The sequence below is a fragment of the Gymnodraco acuticeps genome, unplaced genomic scaffold (genome assembly GCF_902827175.1).
Source record: "Gymnodraco acuticeps unplaced genomic scaffold, fGymAcu1.1, whole genome shotgun sequence".
Taxonomy (NCBI): Eukaryota; Metazoa; Chordata; class Actinopteri; order Perciformes; family Bathydraconidae; genus Gymnodraco; species Gymnodraco acuticeps.
In genome coordinates, this window is record NW_022990699.1 from 1685032 (window position 1) to 1712892 (window position 27861).

Sequence of the window (27861 nt, forward strand, 5' to 3'; positions counted from 1 at the left end):
TAGCAAATGTTTTATTTCTATCATTTGTTTCATGTTTCACATTTGGAGTAAAAACGACTTCAGTCCTGTCCCATTAGGTGGTGAATGACTCCACTCCACCCATTGAAAGAGGGAGGGAATTAAAATTCGGAGAAGAGGGGGAGTCTGCGTAAAACTAGAGAAAGAAGTGTGGAGGTTCTTAAAGACTACAAGGGATCCTCCTCCACAAAAAAAGGAAGCAGAGAGAGGCAACGCTTTAATTCACTGCCTACAAGAACAACACTCATCTGAGAGCACTTTGTCTTCCTTATTTTCTCCTCTCAGTGAGCAACAAACACTTTTACTTTTTTCCCTCTGAGAAGACCCACAACTGACGTAAGTAGCCCATATGAGTTATTACACTTTGTTGGCATTGTTGGTCAATAATGTGTCTATATAAGGCATATAAACTGTAGTAACGTGTGTGTGCGTTTTCGGGGAGTGACGCGGCAGCATGACGAACCGGCAGCAGTAACTCACACGTGGCATGAAACTGAGACTTTTAGCCCACGTTAGATAGTATAAAACACTCTGTTTGCCAACACAGTCTATAGACTATTAAAGCTGATGAGGCTGATTCAACTTTTGGGGCATTCACAGAAAGCGAAAGTGTCATTAGAATAAGGAAATTAGCAGTAGTAGTAGCATACCAGAAGATGTTTCGGGAAGTGACCATCCAAATTACTTCTGTTTCTGTGTTTACCTTTCATTGAGTGGAAAACCTCAAATGCTGTCATGGTTGCTCATGTGTAATCCTATAAAGTGCACGTAGCTAATTAGACACATGTTTCATTACAGTATAATTTAACGGTAATTACCTGAAGCAGTGATCGCAGTGTTTGAGTTAGATACATGGATGCCCCTTAAAGTCAGATAAAAAATATATATATAAAATACAAAACTGAATTTATTTTATTTTAATGAATCACTTCAACAAACAACTAAACATTTGAAAGGTGTTTTGTGACACAATATTTCCTTGTGGCAACTATATTTTGTGATAATTTACAAAAATTGACATCGTGACGTTCTTGTTCCCAGCACTACTTCCAATCCCATTTGATTCCATGCCTCTTTCACTGTCACCTGCACTAGGTGTGGTGAAATTGGAAACACGTAGTTATATCCACCACTTTGTTTGGGGGGGGGGGGGGGTTGCGTTGTGATTACAATTCCAAAGTTTCGGACAGGACAACACGTGAACGCCGCAGCAGACTTGCTCCGGGACACTGACAGGTCTTTTCAGCAGTCCTCCCGGTAACCAGAGCCCGGGCTGAGGTCATGCCCGCGGAGAGACAGCTGCTCGCCGGCCGGGCAGCCTCGTTGCTGGACTCCACGAGGAACAGAGGCTCCCTGGGCGCGTGGTTTATTTTCTTGGAAACTTGTGAGAGTAAAGAGTTTGCCCTGCAGTCCTTTATGTCCGGCAGAGGTTGATAAACACAACTGGTCAAGGTCAGAAACATCCCTGCAGGGAAAAAAGAGCAACTCAGGATGGGGGCATTAACAGAAAGACTTGAAAGAAAGCAGTTCACGTAATGACTGAAGACTATCATGTTTAAGCCAAATTGCTATACAGAAGAAGTTAAAAAGAAATCGTCCTTATCCACCATAGCCTTTATTGTAAAAACTCTACATATAGCCTACAAAAACTCTCCTCTGACAGTGGAGTCACTCATGGCAACATTGCATCAGCTACTGGTGCTCAGGTATTTCAGGTATTTCAGGAAGCAGGATCCTTATATGGTTTTTAGCACAGTGCAGACATCACCTGCTCTCCAACACACACACACACACACACACACACACACACACACACACACACACACACACACACACACACACACACACACACACACACACACACACACACACACACACACGCAGGCTTCACAATATGACAACAGCTCACAACTCCCTACCAACCAGCGTATTAGCTTGTTTGCATATCTTTGTTGTTTGTAGGGCACTCCTTTTGGTCAATAATGACAATGCGAAAGGTTCTAAGTGACTGCTGCTGTAACACGCAGCACAGAGAATAGGCGGGAAACAGAGGAAGGAATCTGGGTAACCATAATAGAAAAGGAGGCTATGGTAGGCTACATCAGTCCAGGTGGGGAATAAAACATGAGCTGAAATACACACCAAGGAGCAACTGATACCTTACATGCAGACCAATGCTCTGTTGTTGTGACACCAAGTAGCCATTGCTCCATGTTGAATTTAATATGTTGACTCTGTGCTATATGTGTGAATGTTATGTGTATTTATTGTGTGTTGCAGCCACAGCACAGCAAATCCAATCCATGTGACGGTCGCCTCTAATTAGGTCTTCAGTAGACTGTGTCTGTTCATGTTTGAAATCCTGGTCTGTCTAACCGTTCTGCTGCATTTACTCAAAGAGAAAAAAGACAGTTTATCAACCCGATGAAAGAGCATCCGCACCCTCAAATCTGTGCACTTTTTGAATCTTATGGCAGCATCAGACATTTTAATGCTCTATATTTCTATATTCAATCTTTATTTCAGACTCAAGGTCCATATCACATACAAAAAGACAAGACACACATCAATAAATAAGATAAAAAGCTAAACACAAAACAGATAAAAAACATAAAATCAATCAATTTCTTGCAGTTTTCTGACTGATGCATCTTCTGCTTCAGGCCTCCAAGCGTTTGATTTCAGCCGTGGGACCTTTGTTGCATGTCATGTCTTTCTTTACATTACTACACGCCTGCACTTTTCTTAAGAAATGCTCAAAAAGCAATCTCAAAAGCTAATTGAATAAATTCACTTTTTTTTACAATTTTCATAGTCACTTATTCTGCCATTTGTCAAGGTTTTCTGATGTATTATAGGCCAAACATTTATTTGATCATTTGAATCCATCATGAAGACAATCGTTACTTGTCCTTATCGGCTATAGCCTTAGCCCTTATTTCAGACACCCATGGGCCACAAGTTAGCCTGTGGTTTAATGATCAGGTTCATTTGTGGATTAAGCATTCACAGGACTGAATGAGCGCCGCCTTGCTCTGTCGCCTCATTGAGAGTTGGGGAGTTGTGTGTGTACTAAAGGGGTTTCCAGACTTGGGTGTCAGTTACACAAAAATCCCCCCTTTTCAAACTCTGTTTTCAGCACAAGGGCAGTTCAGTGTGCTTTAGATAATCACATTACAAGCGCGAGCACATAGACTGGTAGACACACGCAGAGACAAATCTGTCCCATTAGATCCTCCTGACTTCTTTCGTACAACACACACGTACAACACACACACACACACACACACACAGAGATACAGATACACACACACAGACACCAAAGAGACACCCTCATTAGTAACTACTTCGTATTTCCTGTTTGAGGCCTTGACTTGCAGCCCTTCCCCCGTCTCTCTGCAAATCTAGTGGTTTGACTTTACCTCCCACTGTTTCTCTCCACCTCTTCTCTGGTTCCCGCCAAATGGAATTGCTGGTTACTGTGTGTGTGTGTGTGTGTGTGTGTGTGTTTCTATTTGTTTGTGTGTGTGTTTCTATTTGTTTGTGTGTGTGTTTCTATTTGTTTGTGTGTGTGTGTTATTTGATTTATACAGTCTGATCCTGTCAGGGTGGTGGGCATGACTTCACTCTGTGTTTTGGTCACCCGAGTCCAAAGTTACAGTGACCAATGACCTGACCTGTGTGTTTATGTGTATACATGTACGTGTGTGTGTGTGTGTGTGTGTGTGTTTGTTTGTTTGTAGTATCACTGCGGTCATTTTTTCTATTAGCTGCCTCACCACTCACCTTTTACCCATTAATCCCAGGCAGTTAATCCCCTAAACTAAACTGTGGTTACATGCTGTTTAAAGACTCCTTGAATCCAACTTTCAGATTGAAATGTCGTCCTTTCAAGATGCTATCCCTATTTCTAGAACAAAAGCAGACACATTGAGCACTCAGCATTGTTTCCTCTGGGAGAAATAGCTGGTCTGCTGACAGCACAGTGGGGGTATTTCTGAGGACAATGCAGTGCAAGGTGTCAGGTACCCAACTGGGATTTGCAAGCGCGAGCACATAGACTGGTAGACACACGCAGAGACAAATCTGTCCCATTAGATCCTCCTGACTTATTTCGTACAGCACACACACACACACACGCACACACACACCCACACACACACACACACACACACACACACACACACACACACACACACACACACACACACACACACACGCACACACACACACACACACACACACACACACACACACACACACACACACACACACACACACACACACACACACACACACACACACACACACACACACCAAAGAGCATTAGTAACTACTTTGTATTTCCTCTTTGAGGCCTTGACTTGCAGCCCTTCCCCCCGTCTCTCTGCAAATCCAGTGGTTTGACTTTACCTCCCATGTGCATCTGGACCCGGTGACGACATTACCTATTGACGCAGCAACCACTGTAAGTTATATTCTTGTTTAATTAGACTTCTCGGTTTCATTTATTTGACTCTGTATAATTGTTATTGTAGCTTAAACGGCTAAATCGCGTTTGAGAGATTTTAAATCTCAGATCTGCTTAGGCGAAACCTGCTTCACAGGTCTCAGCACTCAAGCCTGCATTAATATAGGCAGGGCCAGTCTATTGATAGCGTGAAGTAGAACCGCGTGACTCAGTCATTTTTTACCTTAAAAAGCATTTAAATACCGCATTTAAAATCTGATGAACTCAGTGTGCATCTGGACCCGGTGATGACATTACCTATTGACGCAGCAACCACTGTAAGTTATATTCTTGTTTAATTAGACTTCTCTGTTTCATTTATTCGACTCTGTATAATTGTTATTGTAGCTTAAACGGCTAAATCGCGTTTGAGAGATTTTAAATCTCAGATCTGCTCAGGCGAAACCTGCTTCACAGGTCTCAGCACTCAAGCCTGCATTAATATAGGCAGGGCCAGTCTATTGTCGCCCATCAGCTGTAGATAGTTAACTAATTAGAGGGGCGTGGCCCTACAGCTGTGAGAACTGAGCAATCAGGCGTCCATTTTGGGTAGCTCTTTCCTGGAGCGTCAGCTTCAGCGTCAGACAGCCGAAGACTGACTAAGACATTGGAGTCCTGCGGGAGTAAGACTGACTAAGACATTGGAGTCCTGCGGGAGTAAGACTGACTAAGACATTGGAGTCCTGCGGGAGTAAGACTGACTAAGACATTGGAGTCCTGCGGGAGTAAGACTGACAAAGACATTGGAGTCCTACGGGAGTCACGAGGGAGGCAAAGAGGAGGCAAATCCTACTCTGATTGAGCTGGTGTCTTATTTCTCTTTTCTTTAGTTTTCTAGCCCCTCATGCTATAATCATGTGTATTTTCTCCATTCCTGTTCATGTGTCTTCTCGCAATTATCACTGGCCCCGTGTATCTCCTAATCGATATAACCGGCCTGCTCTCGTCTATCCCACGTGCTCCACTGAGATCCAACATCTAGTTTCTGGTGGCCTGTGGAATTGCCAGTCAGCTGTTCCTAAGGCTGACTTCATCTCTGGCTACGCCTCCCTGCAGTCTCTGGATTTCCTTGCTCTCACTGAGACCTGGATTACTCCATCCAACACATCCACCCCAGCAGCTCTCTCCACTGCATATTCCTTCTCCCATACACCCAGACCCACTGGCAGAGGAGGTGGCACTGGTCTCCTGCTCTCTCCCAAATGGAGCTTTTCCCTCTTAAAACTACCTAATTTCACTCCTTCCACCTTTGAATTCCATGCCGTCACAATAACCCATCCTATACAGTTAACCATTGTTGTTCTCTACCGTCCACCAGGCGCCTTGGGGGACTTCTTGGAGGAATTAGATAATCTCCTCTCACACATCCCTGAAACTGGCCCTCCCGCTATACTTCTCGGAGACTTCAACCTCCAGACGGGGAAGATAGACGAACTAACATCTCTGTTAACCGCCTTTGCTTTCTCACTGTCTCCGTCCCCATCGACTCATAAAGCTGGCAATGTCCTTGATCTCATATTCTCAAGGAACTGCGCTACTTCTAACCTCTCTGTAAACCCGCTCCACACATCTGATCACTTCTTCATTTCATTCTCTCTACCCCTTTCCAAACATAACAAACTAATCTCTTCTCATCCTGCACTTGTCCGCCGTAACCTTCGCTCCCTCTCCCCCTCTACCTTTGCCTCGTCGGTGCTCTCAGCCCTCCCTTCCTCTGACTCGTTCCAACTCCTGCCACCAAACTCTGCTGCAGAAACTCTCCTCTCTACTCTCTCATCCTCTCTGGACTCTCTCTGTCCTCTCACATCTCGGCAGGCTCGTCAGTCCCCTCCTGCTCCCTGGCTAAATGATGCGGTGCGTGCTAATAGAACCGTCCTTAGGGCAGCAGAGCGGAAATGGTGGAAATCCAAACACCGTGACGACCTCCTAACCTATCAGGCTCTCCTCTCCTCTTTCTCTGCTTCGATCTCTCAGGCAAAAAGCACTTTCTTTCAAGATAAGATCCAATCTTCCTATTCCAATCCTAAAAAACTATTTTCCATCTTCTCCACCCTCTTGGACCCTCCAAAAGCCCCTCCCCCCTCCTCACTTCTGTCAAGCGACTTTGTTACCCACTTTGAAAAAAAGGTTGATGATATTCGCTCTTCTTTTTCTGACTCACCTATACTCACCGCTGGGTCACCAGACCCTCCTTCCACCAACACACTAACCTCCTTTTCCCCTCTCTCTCCAAGTGAGGTTCTTACCCTCATTACCTCTGCCCGCCCTACCACCTGTCCTCTGGACCCTATCCCTTCAAACCTCCTTCAGACTATCGCTCCTGATATTCTACCGTTTCTCACCCATTTCATCAACACTTCTCTAACTTCTGGTCACTTTCCAAACAGTCTCAAGGAGGCAAGAGTAAACCCTCTCCTAAAGAAACCCACTCTCAACCCGTCTGATGTTATAAACTACAGGCCTGTCTCTCTCCTCCCGTTCCTGTCTAAATCACTTGAACGCGCTGTCTTTAAACAACTCTCCTGTTATCTCAATCAGAACAACCTTCTGGATCCGCACCAGTCTGGTTTCAAGGCAGGTCACTCCACAGAAACTGCTCTCATTGCTGTCACGGAGGAACTGCACACTGCCAAAACTGCATCCCTCTCCTCTGTCATCATCCTGTTGGACCTGTCTGCTGCATTCGACACGGTGAATCATCAGATCCTCCTTCGCACTCTCCAAAAACATGGAGTTTCAGGCTCTGCTCTTTCCCTCCTCACCTCATACCTGAAAGACCGTACCTACAGGGTGACTTGGAGAGGGTCTGAGTCCGACCCTTGTCAATTAACTACAGGGGTCCCTCAGGGCTCTGTTCTTGGTCCCCTCCTCTTCTCCCTGTACACAAACTCGCTCGGATCAGTCATTAGCCCGCATGGTTTTTCTTACCACTGCTACGCTGATGACACCCAATTAATTCTGTCCTTTCCCCGCTCAGAGACCCAGGTCGTTGCACGCATCTCTGCTTGTCTAGCTGACATCTCTCAGTGGATGTCTGCTCACCACCTCAAGCTCAACCTTGACAAGACTGAGCTGCTCTACCTCCCGGGAAAAGATTGTCCCACTCTTGACCTAACAATCAACATCGGCACCTCAGTTGTTTCCCCGACTCAGACTGCAAGGAATCTGGGTGTGACCCTAGATAACAACCTGTCCTTCACTGCAAACATCGCTGCTACAACCCGTTGCTGCAGATACACGCTTTACAACATCAGGAAGATACGTCCCCAGCTGACACAGAAAGCGACTCAGGTTCTGGTCCAGGCTCTCGTCATCTCACGCCTAGACTACTGCAACTCCCTCCTGGCTGGTCTACCTGCATGTGCCATCCGACCTCTGCAGCTCATCCAGAATGCAGCGGCTTGTCTGGTCTTCAACCTTCCTAAATTTTCCCACACCACTCCGCTCCTCCGCTCCCTTCACTGGCTTCCGGTAACTGCTAGAATCCACTTCAAGACACTGGTACTTGCTTACCATGCTGCGAATGGATCTGGCCCTTCCTACATCCAGGACATGGTTAAACCGTACACCCCAGCGCGTGCACTACGCTCTGCATCAGCCAAACGACTCGCTGCGCCCTCGCTGCGAGGGGGACCCAAGTTCCCATCGGCAAAAACACGTGGGTTTGCTGTCCTGGCTCCAAGATGGTGGAATGAGCTCCCCATTGACATCAGGACGGCAGATAGCTTGCACATCTTCCGGCGCAAACTGAAAACTCATCTCTTTCGACTCCACTTCGAGCGTTAGAACTATTAACGAAGCACTTTTATACTAATAAAGGACTGGATTACCTAAAGCCAGTTGAGTAGCACTTGAAATGTTTGGCTCTATGAAACCTGATGTACTTATATGATTCTGTTTTCTTCAAGGTTGTGTCTTCCTGGTTGAATGTACTTATTGTAAGTCGCTTTGGACAAAAGCGTCAGCTAAATGCAATGTAATGTAATGTAATGTAATTTACAAAACAATGACTGGTCACATGGGCACTCATTAGGCAAACCGAGAGAAGAATGTCCCGTCTCAAGGGGCTTCATTAGGTCTTCCCAGTGAAGTAAACATAATAATTATGTCAGATTTTCAATGGAGAGTAAATAGATGCTGTTTTGTAAATCTTTGTTTTTGTCATATATGTGGAGTGTCTTACTCAAAATGGATCCTTTTAAACTCGAGTTGTATCAACTTCTCATAAAGAGGATTATTATTCATGAATGATCTAATGCTTCCTTTTATTTTGTTGGCAATATTGTTTGTTTACTGTTCTGTTTGTTCTTGAGGTTCAACCATAAGTCAATCAACAAAAAAATAGGCAGAACTAAGCATGTGTTAATCAAAAGTAGCAAAACGTTTACATTTCATAGTTTTCTTATTTTTTTATGAATGTTTATTAAAGGTTCCATGTCATGGCCATTTCTACTGATCATAACTCCATTGTTGAGGTCTACTATAATAGATTTACATTGTTCAATGTTCCATTGGTTTTCTCATACAGCATCTCTGTATAGTATGTGTATTCACTCTCTGTCCTACACGCCTTGTTGGAGCTCCTGCCCCCCCCTCCCTATGAGCCCACTGTGCTCTGATGTGTGTTTATGTGTTACAACGGCGTTTGTTAGCAACCAGAAAAGGACACCAGTAATGACAAACAGATGAGAATGCTGCGTGGGGTCTGGGGGCCGTGTTGGCGGGATGTTGCGGGGCTCGCTGCTCCGCCCTTTGAGACTCGAGGAGCCGACAGTGTGAGCTGTGTCGTTTCCTGGTGTCGTTTCCTGGTTGCTGCGTGGGGTCTGCGAGACAGCGAGACACGGCGAAACTCAGCCTGAGCACGTGTGTGGCGTACTGTGAGTGGAGATCCACGCAGCTGCGGCTGAGAAAAGCTCTATGCTCAATGGGACTCCCTGATAGTTGAACATTTACACTAAAGGTCCCCCCACTGCGTTTGATAGTGACGCCAAGGGATCCTGGTGTGTGAGGAGCTCCACGGATTGGTCCATTTGGACCAATTGGTCCATTGGGTCGTCGTTACGTCACTTGGTTCCCGGAAGAAAAAAATGGAAAATGAAAAATCTCCAACGAGGCGTTCTGGGGCAGCATAGACAGGTCTTTTCTGTGTTAGAGTTTTACTCGCTACAGGGTGTACTTTGAGGGTTTGTGACTTTGCAGACCGTTTACATGCAGAAAAAGCTACATAACACACAATGGGACGGATAATAACCGGAAAAGCATGACATGGGACCTTTAAATAAAATAAAAACTTGAGCTCCGGAATTGTTGTGATGGATTTTATTTACAATAGTTGAATAGAAATGGATAGATTGCTGCCTTTAAATAGTTTCTTGTTGAGTTTTGTGTATTTGGATAAAAGCTAATCTAGGGGCCTGCTGCGCTATGTGGAAGTGGTACATTGTATATACTTACTTGTTGCTGGACAATCATTTACCCACTAAAATGGCCTTACATCGGAAAATGCTTGTTCTACATTAAATGAATTCTCACGTGTGTTTCCTCGCAGAGCAGCAGCGATGGCGCCCTCTCTCCTGCAGGCGTACAGGAGGCGCTGGTGGATGGCGGTGACGGCGGTGCTGGAGAACCTGCTGTGTTCGGCCGTGCTGCTGGGATGGGGCTCGCTGCTCATCATGCTGAAACAAGAGGGCTTCTACTCCCACCTGTGCTCAGGTAAAACCAGCAGCTGTCCATCACTTAACCTTCGATGTGTTTCTCTTAAACAGCTCCCAAAGCATACTCGTCATACTTAAATCACTGTGACACTTTTTGATTTACAGAAGAATTACAGAGGAATGTTATATTTTGTATATCTGTGATGGTGTTTATAGTCATTTGTATGCTGCACGTTTTTTTTAGAGTTTTGTTAACTTGGGTCTAGTTGACCTCAAACATGAGTAATACTATTATTAAGATAACATACTGGACATTTGAATATAAGTGAATGACTTGAGCAACTCAAAGGAGTATATTTTTGTTTATAGGTAGCCATTATATCTTGTTAATCAATAAAAGGTTGCCTTAGCTTTTCTATATTTTGATATCTTTATCAAATGGGCAAGCTAATGTGGCAAAGAAAAAGGCTATTTTCCATGTATTTAATTTGTTTTTAAATGGAAATGTGCAATTATTATTTATATGTTTTCAATGTACACTGTACTCATAGTCTCTGTGACCCTACATAATGAGTATTTAAAGCTAATGTCAAAAGTGGTTTCCAACTTGTATGGCTTGTGATCCCTCAGTTTGGAAGCAGTGTTACTTGGAAACTCTGTGACACTGATTGCATATGTCTACCTGTTGTAGCTATTTAGAGACATGAGACGGACAATTCTTCCAATACCCAACAAAGGGCAAAGGTTAGAGAAAAGTCTGGAGGAAACATTTTTTGGTAGCAAATCTGATACCTGATTACTTTCTTCTACACCGTCTGTAGACCCAACGCATGGTCTGTTCATATTCTAACTTTCCTCTGTCTTATCTCGCCCCCACAGTGAATGAGTCCTTCGTCGTGTCTTTGAGTAACTCTTCTGAAGGTGACGTTGAGTGGCCCCACTGCGTGGACCAGGAAGAGATGCTGAATCTGGGCTTCACTATTGGGTCCTTCTTGCTCAGTGCCACCACCCTGCCACTCGGGATCCTGATGGACAGGTTTGGGCCACGCCCAATTCGCCTGGTGGGCAGGTAATGATTGTAAAATAGTTGTTTCATATTCAGTATAATTTATAAAAAACCTAAATCTGTTTTTTCACAATTGCTTATTGAAAAGGTGTTGAATGTGTCCTTTTGACTATTTCCGATTTCCATTATACATTTCTGTGATACTGAAATCTGGAAAGAGAGTCAATTCCTCAACTACTACTGAGATGATAGACTGAGAAAAAAGTTGACGACTCACATTCCTAAAATGTTGTGTGAGAATGAATACATTTAGGTGTGTGTGTGTGTGTGGGTGTGTGGGTGTGTCGAGTGTGGAAACGTCTGACCTTACATAAACTTTCCGAATAATTTGCCCTCGGTATCTTCAAAGTTTTACTGTAAAATGTTAAACGCGTAAACACACATTCACTTTCTCCTTCACTCATTCTCTGCAGCTATGAATGGAATTGAGTAGCCATATGCTTTGATAATAAGTTGAGAGCAGATGAAACGTGGTAGAAGATAAGTTTATCGGTTTAACCACAGACAGTTTAGTCTTTGGCAGATAACTAACAAAATAACTGCTGTTCTGTGAATCCTACTTTTAATGTTTTCCATGTATGGAAATATGGTAAAGCGTATTCCAGTCCATCTTTTACAATCTCTTTGTCATACTGAACAGTGTCTATTTTGAATCATACTTTCACTAAATAGCGTAGCAGTTGTATGACTGAAGACACTTACTCCCACAGATAGTGCGGAGTAATCTGTGGTATTTCCAACACGGCCCTCTGGGAGTTTTTATACGTCCTACATTGTTCCTAAAAACACTTAGAATAATTAAATGCAACTTAATGCAAATAAGATGTGCCATGTAAGAGCTTATTATGTTCTTTTTTTAACTTTTGTTACAGTTTCTGTTTCGGCCTGTCCTGTGTTATAATGGCCGGGTCTGTCTACAATCCTCAGGGTGAGTACAAACACATACAGTGAAAAATGCATGTGCCGGATATCGATGAATCAGATGCAAAATGTGACGTAAGAAATGTTTAGATCTATTTCAGTTATCTTTCAGTTTAAGTTGAGTGTCAGCTTTTAGCACACCATCCGTGGTCATGATTACATGCTGCTTGTCTTGAAGAGCAATATCTTCACGTTTACAAATTATTAATAAATAAAACAACTCACTCGCAGCTAAGACAATAAGGGCTACATGAAGCATGCCCTAAATAAAAACATTAAAAAACAAATAACACTGATATAAGTGGTGCCATTTTTATCTCCATTGGTCCAATACAAAAAATACATTATAGCAAATCCGTTTTAGTTTTCAGTTTTTCTTTATTTTTAAGCGTTTAAAAAAATGATACAATGAAATGTGTTGGACAAGAGAACGAGTTTGCTCAGCAATAAAAAGATAAAATAAGATTTTAAAAATTATAGTGAGGTATAAATAAGTATAATATTTAGCAGTGTAACGATTCATACATATAGAACATATGTATTAGTCCAAGAGTAAGGTACAAGTTGATCCAACATTATCTCACCAGTGTAATGACAAGCAGGAATGTGATAAGAATATAAGAAATAAAGCACTGAAAACATACAGGAAGAAGAGCATTTTACAGGGTATCACATTTCCATATACATTACCACAAACATTTTCTCAGCAGTGACACAAAAGGTCAAAAAGTGTGATCTGTGTGTGGTCAAAGTTACCCATTAGTAAACTTCAACACAGGGCAATTGAGCACTTACAGCAGGTGTAATTGGACAGATGTAAAAATAGACCAAACAATCCATATTTAATTTTTGTCCACTTTCTTTACACTCCTTTCTTCAAATGTCCATCTCACTGTTTGATCTAACCGATGCATCCAGCTGTAATGGAAACCAGGTAGTTAAGTTTCAGATGTGATTGAAATCAGGATCAGGTTCAACAGTCGCCTCTTACCACACTACACACTTTATAAAACGAAGTTACTCAGCTGGTATTAAATACACACCATAGTGCCCGTGAGCTACCGAAAAATGCTATATTTACTCCCTGAAGCCTATTTATTTAACTCCTATATAAACTGATACTGTAGTGTCACATGTCTTTTCTTGAAGCTATTATTAAATGTGCTATAACTACACCAGGTAGTTTATAAAGATGGACTTTGAAGGGTGGGTGTACAAACATAACATAAACAGGCAAAAATATAGCAGAAGAAAAAAATACTTACTTTTACCTTAATTGTGACTTAAACTTCTTGCTTAATCTTCAAGTGCAGTCAATAAAAGGATCGTAAAAACTTCGGTGGATGAGGTTGAAGACATGTCCTGATTTTATTTTGAGAGAGTTGATTTTAACTCTTCCGTGTTTCTGTTTTATTTTTTAACGCAGTCCTGTCAGCGCTCATTTTCTTGGCGCTCTCCTTTAATGGCTTCGGAGGCATCTGTCTGACCTTCACATCACTCACGGTGAGACACAATAATAGATTGTAGATACTTATAAGACCAATGTTTTAAAATGAGGCGGATTACATAATCAGTAGCAAATTCTTTCAGATCCTCAAGATTCATCATTAGAGTATTGTATATGTACACTGCACAGAGTTAACTTGTATTCACCTGTGGTACAAATCTAATCCTTTCTAACTATAACTACTGTTAGTTGTTGCTAAAACAGATCCGGTGTTGTTGTTTTTTCACAGAACAATCAAAAACTGGCTTCTATCAATGTGTCTATCTTGTTTTGATAGTAAACATATTTCTTGTGTATTTTTGAAGAGACAGTCGCTCATCTGTGTTCGCTCACATTGTTTTGGTAGACGAGGTCCTGCTCATGGATACCTGTATTTTGACGGCTGTTGTGACCTTTGCTGATGTTGTAAAGAAAGATAGACATGAGATAGAGAGGAAAAAAAGAAAAGGAAATGACATTAACCTCTAGGATGGATTGTATTTCAGGAAAACAACATTACAAGGTCGTCTCAGACTCAGAGGCTGCACTTGCTTTTACACTATGTACTGTATGTGTCCCTGACTAATTTCAGTAATGTTGTGAGTGTGTCTTATTTCTTTCCAAGAAAAGCTGCCACAAAAGAACACGGACAGTCGTTAAAGTTACTTTAATTGGCTCCAGGGTTTAAATCTTGAAACGTAATAATAATTCCAGACTCTTAGCCAAAAGGAAACACGTCCATATCTCTCTGTTCCTCCATCTGTCAATGTTTGAGTTGCTAAACATACAAACCAGCGCGTGTGAGAAAATGTAAGCACGTCTATTTGATCAAGAATATATAAACAATTCCAGATGTCAGCACCGTGAGAGGGTTATTTTAAAGGATATAAATCACAATTTGTTCCATAATTAGCCTTTTTCTTTCTTTTTTGCTGTAGTTACGTAACTCATATTCTGATAAAGTAGTAATTTGTGTTCCAGGAATAAATGAGCAGGAAAGTTTTAGTAGCTGAGAGTCTCAGCGTGGTCGGAGCCTATATTTGTGTCAGCTGAGGAAACAGTGTGTGCTGGACTGGGAGCTGTGTTTGTTTACACTCACGCCAGGCATGTGTGTTTGTGTGTGATGTGTCAGCTGGTGCCAACATTATCAAGTGTTTTTATTGTTGCTGCCGCCTCCTGTGTCATGGCAGGTATTCCGGGATGTGTGTGCATGTCCCAGAGTCAGAGCAGCACACGACCTCTCCCAAATGGAAACTCCCAGTTGTGTTTCCACCAATAACGGCCCGTTAATGATAACACACCCTCCCCAAAGCTCGGCCCCTGGACCTCTATTCAAAACACTCAAGGACATGCTTTCTGTAGTCTCCTCAGTTACCCCTCTCTTATTCCTTTGTTCTTTTTTCCCATGTTCCCACTCTCTTATATTCCACTGTTCTGCACAGCAGTCAGCAGAAAATCAATGCAGAACCTTTTCAACTCTGCATGACTGTGTACACACGTGGTGGCATGGTTATGTACATACAGGAGACGAACATGAAACATGTTTAGATAAGGAAGCTGAGTATAGACAGATGACCCTCGCCGGTGACTTTCGCCCCTGTAGCCTCGCTCTGTGGAAAAGAAAGCAAGGCTCTCAGTCTGGGGATACATTTAAATAAATATTCTGCTCCTTTCAACTGTTACCATATATCTCACTGAGACGGTTTTCAATGTGAATCTGAGAGGGCTGTTTAACTAAAGAAACATATAAGGAATTGTTTGCACCATGTCACAAGTTATGTTAGTTTTTTTATTTGAGAGAATTGAAATCCCAACAACATTGTTAAACGAAATAATTTGCCGAGGCGTTATGTTGGGTTGTCCATCTGTCTGTCCGTGCGTCCCATCCCTTCAAACATGATCGCTAAGGAAGACAATGAGGGAATTTCTTTAGATTTGGTGCAAACCTTTACTTAAACTCACGGATTATCTGTTTAGAAAAGATGGCTTCAAAGGTCAAGGTCACTGGGACCTCACAAACATGTTTTTGGGCTTACTCAACAATGTATTCATGTTTATTAGTGCAATCTCACATAAATGTCAAGGATGGAAAAATGGCATGTTGATGGAATTAAGTTCATAGCTTTACCAAGTGGATCATATGTTCTGTATATATTTATCCAGGTGGTTCCTTTTCCACCAACAATTGGCTTGTAAGAGTTCTACAAAGGTTGTATTGATACCAGTACATTTTCATAGGCAAACACACCATGTGACACACACACCAACACACACACACACACACACACTTGAGTAATTTCCAACTCCTCCCTCCTCTGTGTCCCTGTACGACCTCTGTATCTCTAATTGGGTTTGGTGTACCAGCATTGACTGACCTCCACACTGTTGTTGTTGTTGTTACTCTGAAACAAATGATGGCATGGTTCAAAGTCTGAGAGATGTAGGCACACATACCCTCATCATTAAAATCATATGCTTTACAGAAATAGCTCAGAACACAATAATCTCTGTTACTGCATAAGGACAACACTTTCCCAAGTCAGTTAATGAGGGCAAACCTCCCGATTCAGATGCTATGATATCTGTTTTGGTAAAATTACATGTAGCACTTTACAATATAGAACAATACAATTTGAACAATCATAATCTTTTTCCAATTCCGGCAGAAATCACATATCATGATTGCTTTTGCTTAAATGAAAGTTTTGAATGTTGATAATGAATTAATCTGCTTGTGTGACCTTGATCAAGGTAGTCAACTCCTCCTTACCCAGGGCACTGGTGTTATGTGCACATTCAATTTGTGTGTACTAATAATAATATATCAAATTATGTTGCAACTAATTGGCAGAGAAATATATATTTTGAAATGAATTGCAGCAAAAAGGCCAAAGGGTTTTACTGAAATAAGGCAGTGATGAAAATGTTAAATGAATAACACACCAGCAGTTCAGCTGAACAGGGGGAAAAACGAAACATTTCTAGAGAGCTCAAATATCCCTCTTTAAAATCATACAGAAGTTCAGTTAGTGACACGATTTAAAAACTATTTTGTGTGCTTTTGTGAAGGAATGGAGGAAAAAAATGTTGAATAGAACAACATAATAGAGGGTTAATTTTTTAATAAATGTTCATTTGATGCAATTATCATCTTGTTATTAAATGTCCATATAATTGTAAATTCTTACACTGACAGGCTCTGACTGAAAGAGTGATCAGAGACTGTGATGCAGGCACAGTGATTTTCAATCTACTGGAAATGGCAATTTAAAAGGCGTTCCTTAACTGGAAATTCTGAAAAAAAGCTTTGATATATGTCCAAATCTTGTGCTAGACTCATTTACCTGTGCGAACACACCCTTGTGGTTTCCTTGTCACACAAAGCCCTTAACTACCCTTAATGGGCATGTTAACTATGTATGGTATATCTTTTATCGTGTATTTCCCTTTGTCAATGAAGGAATGTGGACAGTCTTCCTGCTCTTACTGTAACTTATTTAGGGTTACCCTTCATCTGCACTGGGGCCTGTCTGATCACATGCTAGTGAGAAAAGTGCTCTAAGCTATTTCTCACTGCTTGTTACGAGGGCTGTCAGTCGTCTGCATGCTAACTTTGGTCTAAGCTAGAAAGAGAGGCTCTTTTTAAATGTACTCGACAAATGGAGCCCATTACCGGGAATGTGGTTTGTTAGTTTGGGACAAATGCAAGAAACCAGTCAAACGTGAGTCCCACGTTGTGGTTTGAAGTTTCCAGACAGGGCAGTTGAACCACCACCATCTTTACATTGGACCATTATATTTTATGTTATATAAGTGTATTGCAGCTGGACACTCCGCCAGCGCTGTGAGGAATAAGGGTTTGAATCCATGAACAGTGTGAAAGGGCTGCAGAGGATTGAGGTGGAGAGAAGAAGCATGTGCTAATCAGCTGTGGTTGAGTGTTTCCTGCTGGGATCTCCACAGAGAGAGGGGGTGCAGCTGCAGCTTGGGGAGATCAGTCAAATCTAAAAAAAAATTCTCCCACTACCTCTTTTTTTTGCTATTTCTATCCTTGCTTATTTTCATGCACGGCTCTCCTTCTTTCTCCCTCTCTCCTGTTCCCTTTCTCTTCCCATTCCCCATATCAAAATCTCACTGCTCATTAAGCTACCATTTGGCCTGTTCTCTCAGCGATTAAAGTCTTAATTAAACTCGATGCCAAAGTCTTACAACACCCAAGTGAGCGAGCACAGCAGGAGTAGAGCCTGAACTGATTTGTCGTGACAAGCGAAAGGCCAAATCTCCAGTTGTGTGTGACTTCCTGACTCCGGTTGACCCTAGTGTTGCCTCCACAAAGGTCACGTGTTTCTCTCGTTGGCATTAGCATGCAGAACATGTGCGGCAAGGCTCTTTTTGAAAAATGTATTTATTGAAAACTGCCCCAACACCAGTGGTGGGAGTCCCGCCTGCTGCTGGCACATGCACACACACGTGCAGACGCACATTTCACACTTTTTCTTTACTTTCCACCTCACATACAGATTTCTCAAAGACACACTACTGCACCTCTGAAAGCAAACATCAGTTATCTGACATCACATGGCCGGAACATCTTTGCTTTAACATTAGTAAGAGATGTATACTGTCCTGTGTGCTCAGAGGCTCCTCCCGGCTACGTTCAACAAACCTCCGCAGCCAGAGAGTCCAGCGCTTTACATCTCATGGTCAGTTAGACCGTGAAGTATTTGGATTCTCAGAAGCGCTGAAAGGGACGGGTGTTCAGCGGGATGTTTTTCTCATCTCACCCTGACAGTTGGGCTCGCTTTTGAACATCCTCAGGAAAGCTTTTTTTCCTGTTTACCTGCAGACCTCTTTGTGTCAGACTTAAGAGTCGATCTTTCTTCCGCCTGCGATAAAAACACACACACGAACATATTAGTCTGCCAGCCACAAACAGTCACCACAGCCTAATCTTCAAACAACAGCATGGAACACACACCAACACTTCTACAAAGAAAAGTACACATTAGTTCTCACCGTCATTTAACACTTAAGATCTTACTGGAAGTAGGAGGCAGAACAACTCTAGAAATCCTTAAGGGGTTATACAATTCCTGGAAAGCCTTTATTGTAAGTTATTTTAATGGTTTGTGGCTCCCCAGAGACTTGTGTCCTGGTGACCTTGGTGTCAGGATGCATACCAGCAAGCTGCAGAATTATGCTGCAGCTGAATTCTTCTTTCCACATGTTTTAGTTAATTAAATTAGTTTAAAGTGTATTTTTGTCACAGCGTTCCCAATTTCCCAACTCTGACTTGCCATCATGTGGTCCAGCGTCAGTAAGTGATAAGTGAGGAAAGGGCAGACTGGGAGGACAAATGAGGCACACTGACACTACAGGATGAACTCTGACCCAGCGGGGAGATTAGGTGACGTCAGTAGACGTTTGTAAAACCCTGGTCAGTGTTGAGAGAGAATAGTGAGCTTGTCATGCAGCGCACCAAAAATCCCATACATGTGATGTTATAATCGTGATTGACCCTTTTACAACTCCAATCAAAGGACACTGAGTGGGCTGCCAGCACAATAGGTCATTGTTACATTGTTAAGCTTCTTACTACTGTAAATAGGTCGACCTAATATATGATGTGTTAGTGCCTGGTGCCCACCACCTTGTTTCCTTTGCTGTGTGTCATGCGTGCCCCCTGGCTGGGTCCGCCGAACACTCAGAAGTTCTTTGATAGCTGCCTATAGATCGGCTTCCAAATGTTTAATCCCAACTCAAAGAATGTGTTGAAAAAGCAGGAATAAAGACGATGTGTCTAAGTAAAGCTTAGTCTGCATGAACTATAGGGTCAGTGAGGACAAAACCTGGGTCATGGTTTTATTTCTTGTTCCCTCACGACATGGAAACTAATATTTCTTTAATGAGTCTGCTCTGTGGGGCGAGAGAAGTGTGACAAGGTGCAAACGCCAGAGGCAGGAACCCTTCAAGAGGAACTCTAGCCTGCTTCATCCTGCTCACACAAAGCAGCTTTCTGCCCTCTGCTGGTCAAATTAACATACTGCGTCAGCCCATCTATGTTACATGCCAAAGTATTGTATGTCCTATTGTGAGGTGTAGGTGAATATGATTGATCAATAACTAACATATGTTTCCCCTGCAGCTGCCCAACATGTTTGGTTCTCTGAGCTCCACCATCCTGTCTCTGATGATCGGCTCCTACGCCTCCTCTGCTGTCACCTTCCCTGGAGTCAAGGTAAATTACAAAGCATATGTTAAAGATCACTTTGTACAACACAAATGGACACTTGTATTGACCCTTAAGAATACATTGAAGAGCATTTTTGGATATATAACATTTTAGAGCATTATTGCAATATAAAGACAAATTATCACATTTATTTGTATTACTTCTTGTTCTGACATTCTTAGATGTTTCCTTGAAGTCAAAAACAATGTAAATCTCTGTGCCTTTACATTTCACAGCAGCTTAAATTAATACATTAGCATTAACACTTGTCGAAGTGAAAAGGGTCTTTTGTAGTGATGAACCCACAGATAAAAATCTCATGACTGCCACTCCCCTTAGCTCTACATGTTGCTTTAAGTGTTTTTCAGTGAATTAACCATGTAAATGCTACATTCACACTAATCCCCATTACCTAACAAGCAAACATAACAAAAACAACTCAAAGCAAATTCCAGATGCTTAAACAATCTGACAACTCTTCCACTCTCTTTTTACCAGCTCATCTACGATGCAGGTGTGTCCTTCAACGTGATCATGTGGGTTTGGGCAGGCCTTGCAGGGTTCGTCTTCTTTAACTGTTTCCTCAACTGGCCCACTGAAGGCTTCCCAACCCCCGACGAGGTAGACTACAGGTGAGTGTGAACGCCAGTTGATCGCCTTATCTCTTGAAGATACCAAGGCACAAGCATGTTCATCAGAAGAGCGGACATTTACTTCAACCTCAATGTGTGTGTGTGTTTGTGTGTTTATAATAACAGTAAGATCCTCACACTGCAAGAAACGCCTTCATCTGACCAGAAGATTGTCACAGAGAGACTCAGCGAGAAAAATGGAGATATCCGACACTCCACAGAGAAACTCCCTAATGGAACTGACTTTGATTCTGCACCCAGTAAGTCAACAAACACAACTAATATTCTCTCTGCTTTTATATCAGCGCCTGCCAATCTGTGGTCAAATTTGTGGTTTTACTTATGAAGGTTCTTTAGTGAGTAATATGACCTGGAAATATCGCATTTGTAGCTAAGATAAGAGCTGGTTGAATTTTCCAAATACTTAAATATTGCCTCAGTGTTTCCATTCTGAATCCCTATAACATAAGATTTACTTGACAATCCTTTACAAAAGGTAAGAAGATAATGCCATCCCACAGTTCCTTCGAGCAGCATAATAGCCTAGTAAAAGTACAATCAAAGAAGTCCTAAGTCCTCATGATTTCTCCTTCACATCAAAACTGGGTGTAGATCAGCTCCCACATTTTTAATCCTAACTCAAAGAAAATGCAAGAAGAAAGACGGTAGCTTAGTCTGTGTTTGAGCGACAGGGTCACTGAGGACACAACCGGGGTCATGGCTTTGTTTCTTGTTCCCTCACGACATGGAAACACATATTTCATTAATGAGTCTGCTTCGTGGGGAGAGAGAGAAGTGTGACCGGGTGCAAAGCCAGGGGCAGGAACAGTTCACGGAGTCTGGGTTCCCCGGCTCACACAAAGCAGCTGTTTGCCCTCTGCTTGTCAAAAGAACATACTACATCTGGATTAAAAGACTGTTCAGAGTCAAGACAGCCCATATATATACATTATGGATGTAAAATGAGGTGCTTGTTTCCCTTCAGATTTTCTTTAAAATATATTTTAGAGGCTCATATGGCCATTTATAATAAAAGTCCTTACAGAATGTTTCTTAAGTTACTTCTGTCTATATTGTAATCATTTAGTTATCCCTCTGATATATCATTAGACCCTTTGACCTTTGATCTAAAGATATATCTGAGAAGAGGTCACTAAGAATGGAAGGCTGTTCCCCTCGTCGGGATGTGACCCCTAAGATGGGAACCACCAATTTATACTGTATGATAAAACTGCTTTTCTGAAAGACTGACAGACTCAATGTTTTACAACGTTTACACTCTGATAAGAAAGGTAATCTCTAATATGCATATAAATGTAAATAAATGTACTTGCGTCTCGTCTCTCAGAGTCTCCTCCCTTCCGCCGGTCTGTATTCTCGCCCATCTTCCTGTGGAGTCTGGTGACGATGGGGATGTCCCAGTTGAGGATCATCTTCTTCATGGGAGCGATGAACAAGATGCTGGAGTTCATGGTCACACACGGTGAAGAGTTTCGTGAGTTCGAACCCCCAAGCACTTTCCCAGCCATTTTATTGTTATCAAGAACAAAAAAAAACATTTACTGACAGAGTGGTGTTTATTTTTACATTTCAGCATCTGACAAGCTCGAGATAGAAAAGAAAGGTTAGTAATGGAATGCTACGGCTTTAATTTGTATAATTTCTCCGGCATATCCTTCTATTTTCTTTATTCTTATTTGATAGAATGTCTTGTTCTTCAGTGAGTTTCTACTCGTCCATCTTCGGCACACTGCAGCTGCTGTGCCTGCTCACATGTCCTCTGATTGGATACATCATGGACTGGAGGATGAAGGATTGCACCGATGAGAAGACTGTCCCTCCAGGCACAGAGCAGAGGTACATTATTGAGATAAAATAAAACTAATAATTACCAACAGAAAACACAAAGGTGACTAACAATTGAGAATTCCCTTTTCAAAAGAGAAATAAATTGACATCTTTGGTAATCAACCTCTTATTCTTTAGTTTGTATTCTTTAGCCTTTAACAAAGTGTTGTGTTGAGTATTCTCAACGGTACATTATGTTCGATGTTTCTAGATATGACAGACATAAATATGAATATTGGATGGTGTCTTCGAGAATCACAATAATGTTAAAACCCCTCTCTGTCTGTTCCCCATCAGGCAGACCAGTTTACCCACGAGAGACCGTAAGATCCAGAAAGTGACCAACGCCATGAGGGCTTTCCTTTTAACCAACCTGCTGCTGCTCGCCTTCGGAATCTGCTGCCTCATCGACAACATGCCTCTACAGGTAGCACACACACCTCAAAACATCCTGACAGTTCACAGTGTGCCGCTGCCCAGTGTAATTCAAATCTACCGCCGCGCACAGCACAGACACACACAGCTGCTGCCCAGCCGCAGCACCGGAAATGGAACTGCTGGGAGAAAAACTGACTATCAGAGATGTAACGTTATCTTTGATAATATTTCGTCTCCTCATTTTTCGTCAACGAAAGTAAAGAGAGATTTTGGCATAGTTTTTATTTAGAAAACTACATTTTCGTCTCGTCACTTTTCGTCAACGATATTGTATGTTGATTTCGTTACAGTTATTGTCCGTGCCGTCTCGTCATCGTCTCGTTTTAGTCATGGAAAAAAAGGTTGTTGACGAACATATTTCGTCATGGTTTTAGTCAACGAAATTAACACTACTACAGAGACACCAAACTGCACCATAAAGTCACAAATGAACCAAAAAGTGAGCCACCAAACATCTATCAAGACACACATTACTGTCCATGTACAGAACACTATTATAAAGACACAGGATTATCTCTAAAAGGCAAAACCACTACAAAGTCTGTGTCTGCGGTCCAGTGCCATAATCACACATTATGGTAGACAGAGTAAAGATAAACAGTCCCCGTTGATTGTGTTGCTTCTCTTCTCCTTCTCTACCTCAGATCCTGACCTTCATCCTCCACACGATGGTCCGAGGCTTCATCCACTCCTGCTGCGGAGGACTTTATGCTGCTGTGTGAGTGCAGCACTGCTAATTCATCAAGCTACTACATCTAACTCCCTGTTAAACACATTCACAGCTAAAAAGAAGTTGAAAAACAAACCTTAGGGGGTGATGTTTCACAAAGTGCACGCCGAACGAAATAGTTCTAAGTGGCTTCACAATTTAAGATATTTCTATTAAATGATATTTGAGCCACATGTCTTGACAAAGGGCATGCTGCATTATATGTGTCAAACATTCACACTACTGAAACATATTCTTTTGACAACAATTAGGAATTAGTCGACAGAGTAAGGCATTCAAAAGGTATACTTCTTTAATGGAGTGTCTTTGTCACTTAACCTTTTCTTTTGTAAATTGGGGCTCATTTAATTAGGTGCTTCAAACTCTTGGTAATCACTTGATTCTCTCCCACAGATACCCATCCAACCACTTCGGCACACTGACAGGCCTCCAATCCATGATCAGCGCTTTGTTCGCTCTCCTGCAGCAGCCGCTCTTTATCGCCATGGTCGGACCACTGAAAGGAGACCCCTACTGGGTGAGGACATACACTCTTCTCTAACTCCACACACTTGCAGCGAGTTACAAAATAAATGAACTTTGTGACTGAAACTGTAACTTTCTTCCATCAGATAAACCTGGGCCTGATCCTCTTCTCCTTGGCTGGCTTCCTGTTACCGGGTTATCTGTACTACCACCGCAGACAGCTGATCAGGGAAAAGGAGGCCAACGACAAGAAGGCGGCCGGACAGGAGATGCAGGCGCTCAACGAGAATGAAAACAACGGATACAAACCTCACACTAACGGGCTCCATGCTGCAGAGGCGTAGAGCAGCCACACAGAGCACAGAGGGCCTTGTAGGTTTATAGGTGCCTTCAGAATGAGCACCAGTAATCTACGCATCCATATACACTCACTGGCCACTTTATTTGGTACACCTGCTCATTAACGCAAAAATCTATTCAGCCAATTAAACGGCAGCAACTCAATGCTTTTAGGCATGTATACATGACATGGTCAAGATGACCTGGTGAAGTTCAAACAGAGCATCAGAATTGGGAGGAAAGGTGATTTAAGTGACTTTGATTGTGGCATGGTTGTTGGTGCTAGACAGGCTGGTCTTGGAGTATTTCAGAAACTGCTGATCTACTGGGATTTTCACGCACAACCATCTCTAGGGTTAACAGAGAATGCTCAGAAAAAGAGAAAAGAATAAGTTCTCGAAGAATGCCAGAGGTCAGAGGAGAATGGCCAGACTGGTTAAAAATGATAGAATTGAGCATCGTTTAAACGCCACAGCCTACCTGAGTATTGTTTCTGACCATGTCCATCCCTTTATGACCACAGTGTGCTAATCTTCTAGTGGCTATTTCTAGCAGGATAACGCGCCATTTCACAAAGATCAAATCATCTCCAACTGGTTTCTTGAACATGACAATGAGTTCACTTTACTCAAATGGCCTCCACAGTCACCAGATCTTAATCCTATAGAGCAGTGCTTCTCAAAGTGTGGTCCGCGGACCACTGGTGGTCCGTGAGCGCCCCCTAGTGGTCCGTGAGTATATTGGTAACATTTCACATTTGAAATAAATAAATACATTTCAGTTTTCCGCACTCTCGCGGGAATATCTCCACACTGGAGCGAGGTTATGTTTAACTTTTGGTTGCATGATATAGCCCAGCGCAACACCTTCATCACACATGTTGCCACTTGTTTGTAGCATTTTCAGGCGATTTGTAATCTGTTCTAGAAAAACGATGTGTTTTTTGATATTTGTGGAGTTAGGTGGTCCGCGAGTGTTTTTTATATTGGTTAAGTGGTCCTTGGAATGAAAAAGTTTGAGAAACACTGCTATAGAGCACCTTTGTGGTGGAACGAGAGATTCACATCATGGATGTGCAGCGGATCAATCTGTCGCAACTGCGTGATGCTATCATGTCAATCTGGACCAAAATCTCTGAGGAACGTTTCCAGCACCTTGTGGAGTCTATTCCACAAAGAATGTATGCAGTTCTGAAGGCAAAAGGGGGTCCAACCAGGAACTAGCAATGTGTACTTAAATAGTGGCCGGTGAGTGTATATTTCGTTGTTCCAGTTGTGTTTTGGTCACTGCTGGTGTACATTTAGCTCACTACAAACCAAACCACAGAGAAAATAGGATTCCTCATGTTTCATTATGTCTTTCAGTTCCTTGTGATTTCGGTAGATGTGTCATCATCATTTATTTATTTATTTTGGAAATAAGTGTTGAATAGCCAAATTACTGTGATTTTAAGCCATAGATTTCAATATCTACCACACACAAAGAAATGTGCACACAACCTTTGACAGACTGTGTGTTAGGTTGCGGATATCATGGTACTTTTATAATTCTATTATATAGTTTTAGAAATCGCCTGATAATCATTACAATCCTCGCTAAAACCAAAGAACAGCTTGAAAATACTTGGAAAGTTGCACTTTTTACTTCAGTATTGTTTCAAAAGTGTGCCTAATGAAGCAAACTTTTTGTGTATTGTGCTGTTTCTACTGTACACCCTCTGGTTAAAAAAAAAACCATACTTATATATGTGTAAAACAGATCATATACGTATCAAAGAAAATATAAAGCGTTTGAACATTCTGGTACATGTAAAGAAGCATTTGAGGTAATTTCAGAGCCCAAGTTATTTACACACACACACACACACACACACACACACACACACACACACACACACACACACACACACACACACACACACACACACACACACACACACACACACACACACACAGATAGGCTGGTTGTAGAGACACCATATCTACCTCCTGTTTCATTTTGTTGTACTGTCTCTCTGCAACCGACCCCCTCGTCTGTTCATCAATGTTTTGTTCTCATTAGGAACTATTAATCATATTATTGTTAAATACCTGAAATGAAAAATGAACCAAGTACATCATTTCTTATTGTGCATTCATCACAGAGGTATTGCTTAGTCAGCCCTTGCATTTCTGCATTTTTATATTTAAATGTTTTTTTTTGTTTTTTTTATATAAAGGAAAAATATGACTGACTTAAAATTCTGGCACACAGTGTTTAATGTTTTTGATCACTTCGTACTGCTTTATGCACAGAAATGAACTAGTGTGTGTATAAAATATGTATTTAAGTGTATTTGTTTACTCTAGCTGCATTAGCTTTAAAAGGGAAGCGTTTGTTTCATCAACAGTTATTTTGTAGTGGGCTTATCATAAATGAAGCTTAGATGATTGATTGTGTATTCTGCGTTTGCCTTTTTTTGTAAACAAACATCAAATAGTTTTTTGTAAATATAACTGAGGTGTGCCTTGTATTTTATCACATATTCTGCTTGCTTTACTATATATGGGTGTGTGCAGTATATCAACCGATGGCTTTGGTTTAACATGCTTTTTAAATTGGATTGTTCTGCTTGGATTCCCAAAGTCACATTAAAAGGACTGTTTCAGCCAGCAGTAGATCAAAACAGAACATATATATTATCCCAAAGTGACAACAAATGTTTGTATACATGTTTGATCTGAACACAGCAACAGTAAAGTGTAGAGTTATTGAATCAATTGTACAATTTTAAATGTTTTGACTATTATTTTCAGTGTGAAGTGTGCTTTAGATGCTTTTCGTTCTGGTCTGATGAATTTCTTTCCTGATTTTTTTTTCGTACATAAAACGTTTTAGCTTTTTGAATTCCTGCTCACTTGCCATGAAGGAGATTGTGTTTTGTTTTAACCCTGTGCCTTTGCTCCTATCTTGCCTTTATTTCAACAGATTTGAATGTAAGATGAATGCCTCCGCCAAACACCTTTCTTGGTGAACCAAAGCCAATGAGTAGCTTGATATGTTGAGTGCATTACAATAAGAGTTGGTGAGGTTCTCCAGTTTGGCTTATGTCATTACTTTCCTCTCGTACAGTATTTTGTAATGTTTGAAACATATGAACCAGCAATTCCAGCAACTACTGACTTGTCTGTACCTCTGCAAGCTTCCATAAAGGTCAATAAATAATTTGTCAGACAACAGTAATTTGCTGTCTGAATCCTTGGGTTGAAGTTTAGTCAACATCTCTGATATCCTCTACGACAACAACAAAACATCCTTTGCCTTGTCTGTATTAAGACCAACACATAAAGTGGCGTATCTTATTTCCTTCCCCTTGGGGGTTGAAGTGTAAAAGTGTGTCTTCTTTCCTTCCATAACTATATCCAGCTTCTGCATTTGTTAAACAAATAAAATTATAATTGTAAACATATCGTTTTGCTTTCCATTGAATGATTGTTGTTGCAGTTGCAGAGTAAACCATGTATCTATGCACCTGATCACATT

At 41.7% G+C, this 27861-nt stretch overlaps 1 protein-coding gene across 6 annotated transcripts; it reads left to right on the plus strand.

Annotated features, from left to right (window-relative positions):
• Positions 1–165: 165 nt before the first annotated feature.
• On the plus strand, positions 166–27783 carry slc43a1a (solute carrier family 43 member 1a). Of its 6 annotated transcripts, none has more exons than XM_034230925.1 (16): positions 173–354; positions 4375–4486; positions 10077–10240; positions 11062–11251; positions 12121–12176; positions 13596–13672; positions 19801–19893; positions 20386–20519; positions 20646–20779; positions 21868–22014; positions 22114–22143; positions 22241–22376; positions 22665–22794; positions 23450–23523; positions 23929–24052; positions 24147–27783. In XM_034230925.1, the coding sequence occupies exons 3-16, from the start codon at positions 10087–10089 to the stop codon at positions 24342–24344; spliced, it is 1677 nt and encodes a 558-aa protein (XP_034086816.1). In that variant the 5' UTR covers positions 173–354; positions 4375–4486; positions 10077–10086; the 3' UTR covers positions 24345–27783. The 6 variants fall into 6 exon arrangements, with proteins under 6 accessions (XP_034086815.1, XP_034086817.1, XP_034086816.1 ...); XM_034230928.1 differs by having other exon boundaries at positions 10082–10240; XM_034230923.1 differs by having other exon boundaries at positions 4389–4486.
• The last annotated feature ends 78 nt before the right edge of the window (positions 27784–27861 follow it).